This window comes from Nuphar pumila, unplaced genomic scaffold (assembly GCF_984573655.1).
Source record: "Nuphar pumila unplaced genomic scaffold, dmNupPumi1.hap1.1 HAP1_SCAFFOLD_1566, whole genome shotgun sequence".
NCBI lineage: Eukaryota > Viridiplantae > Streptophyta > Magnoliopsida > Nymphaeales > Nymphaeaceae > Nuphar > Nuphar pumila.
In genome coordinates this window covers 30,767-33,022 of record NW_028323711.1, presented here as the reverse complement: position 1 = coordinate 33,022, position 2,256 = coordinate 30,767, and the positions used below count along the sequence as shown (strand labels likewise).

General features: G+C 53.0%; 1 protein-coding gene across 1 annotated transcript; it reads left to right on the top strand.

Moving 5' to 3' along the window:
* The first annotated feature begins 13 nt into the window (after nucleotides 1-13).
* On the top strand, nucleotides 14-2,050 carry LOC149809197 (uncharacterized). Its single transcript, XM_089994951.1, has one exon. It carries the CDS (start codon nucleotides 14-16, stop codon nucleotides 2,048-2,050), a length of 2,037 nt encoding a protein of 678 aa, XP_089851077.1.
* Nucleotides 2,051-2,256: the final 206 nt, after the last annotated feature.

Below are 2,256 nucleotides of genomic sequence, written 5' to 3'. Positions count from 1 at the left end.
AATATTTGGAAACATGAGTACCCTTAATTCGTTCATGGTGCGGTCGGACCCTGATCGCGTGACCAAGCGAGTGCGTACTGATGATGTCGTTGATCTAGGCGATGACTTGGAGTCCCCTGAAACTGCTGCATCTGCCAGTGATACGTCAAAGATTGTGCAGCCAAAGGGCTCTGAATGGAAATATTGGAAAGTGTCGAGCTTGAGCAAGAAAGGCTATTACGACGCCAAGTGTACCCTGTGCGGCCTGGTGCGCAAACAGATCAACGCCAAGACTGCAGTCCACCACTTCACGGGTGGGCACGGCATCTCAAAGTGTCCATCGGGAGGTCCGGCTACAAAGTTCTATGCGCAATCGTCAGCGAGCATGGCCTTCACCAAACTGCTCAACCCGCATCGCACACTTGACGCAGACACAGCAATTGCCAGCTTCTTCTTCGGGCATGCCGTTTCGATGCGGCTTGTTGACACACCGGAATTCAAGGAGATGTGCGCTGCGCTCGCTCTGTCTGGCTCTGACTATGTGCCACCGGGTCGCTGGAAACTGGCGAACTCACTGCTCGACAAACTCTACGACAAGACTGAGCTCGACTGTGCAGCAGTGACGAACTGTTTGCGCGACTTTGGTGGAACTATCTGCGCAGACGGCTACACCGACAAGTCCAAGCGGAACATGTACAACGCTATGCTGTGCACTCCACTTGGGCATGTCTTCAAGAAGCTCATGGTGTCTGGACCCCAGAAGAAGGACGCAGTCTGGCTTTGCGACGAGCTATCGACAGTCATTGAAGAGGTGGGACCGAACATGATTGTCTCTGTGATCATGGACAATGCGCCCGTGTGCAAAGCGGCTGGCGAGGCCATCATGAAGAAGTACCCACACATAACTGCTCATGGCTGCACGGCACATGCACTGGATTTGGTGATGAAGGATGCTTGCAAGCACACGTGGGCTGCCAATCTGATCAAGCAGTGCAAGGAGGCTGTGGTATGGGTCCTGGGTCGCACGGTACCCTACAAGGTATTCAAAGACCACAGTAAGCTCACGCTCCTGCTGCCTGCTAAGACTCGCTTTGCCAGCAACCTCATCATGCTCACGCGCTATGTCCAAGTTCGTGATGCCCTGAAGACTGCTGTGCTGACTGCTGCGTGGAAAGAGTACATTCTTTCCCTCTCCAACACGAAAGACAAGAACAAGCCTGACCAGCCCTCTGAACGCGAGCGTGCTAAGGCCATCGTGAAAGTGATCGAGAACAATGAACTTGCTGAGGACATTGAAGTGCTAGTTGAGCTGTTGACGCCAGTGCTGATTGTGCTTCGCTTGATGGACTGTGATGCACCATGCATTGGTGATGTGTACCCTGCCATGCACAAGTTGGAGGAAGACATCGAGGCTGCTGAAGTAGAGCCTGATGTTGAGGATTTCCAGCAGGGACTGGCGAAGATCATCAGAGATCGCTGGCAGTTTTTGCACAGTCCCTTGCATGCTGCTGCATATGCACTCAACCCCAAGCACTGGCATCTCATCGGTGACATCGCATGCATCAGTGAGGTCATGGATGGCTTGAAAAAGACGCTGCGCAAATTGACAGTGGACCTTGCGTCTGCTACTGCTGCTCTCAATGAGTTTCATACCCTGTATGCTGCTCAGGCTGGCTCCTTCGGTGACGAGTTCGCACTCGCGTCTGTCAGCTCGTATCTGCCCCACATCTGGTGGAAGGCTTTTGGATTGTCAGCAACCGTACTCAGACCGTGTGCCATGCGAATCACAGCTCGCATCTCAGCCTCCTCACCGTGCGAGCGCAACTGGCGCGACGTGGAGCATATCATGGGCAACAAGCGCACCCTGCTCGGTACTGAGAAGCTGGAGAAAATGCTTTTCTGCTATACCAACTCGCGCATTGCTGCTCGCATCGGTGAGAAGACAGTTGCGATGCTAGAGGCATCTGAGGCTGAGTGGATCAACAAGCTGTGCACTTCTGACGCTGACGACGCAGAGGATGTTGAATCTGATGATGAGGAGGAGTCTGTAGAGCATGTGTGGGATGTCTAGTGTAATACCTCTAAATTGTCATCGTTTGCCCTGTTATTGCACGCAGTGTTGTATGAATCATCAATCCTGTCGCGATTTCCGTCATGCCGCTCCAACAGCTAAACCAAATCAAACGCCGAGTAACAAGCAACGGTTGTACTGTATTCATTGAGTTGCATGCTATTGGGGGCACCTCTGGGCAACGCCCCCAGTAGCTCGCTCGCGTC

Excerpts from the sequence above, each read along its gene's own strand:
- LOC149809197 (XM_089994951.1), top strand. The coding sequence starts at position 14 with ATGAGTACCCTTAATTCGTTCATGGTGCGGTCGGACCCTGATCGCGTG.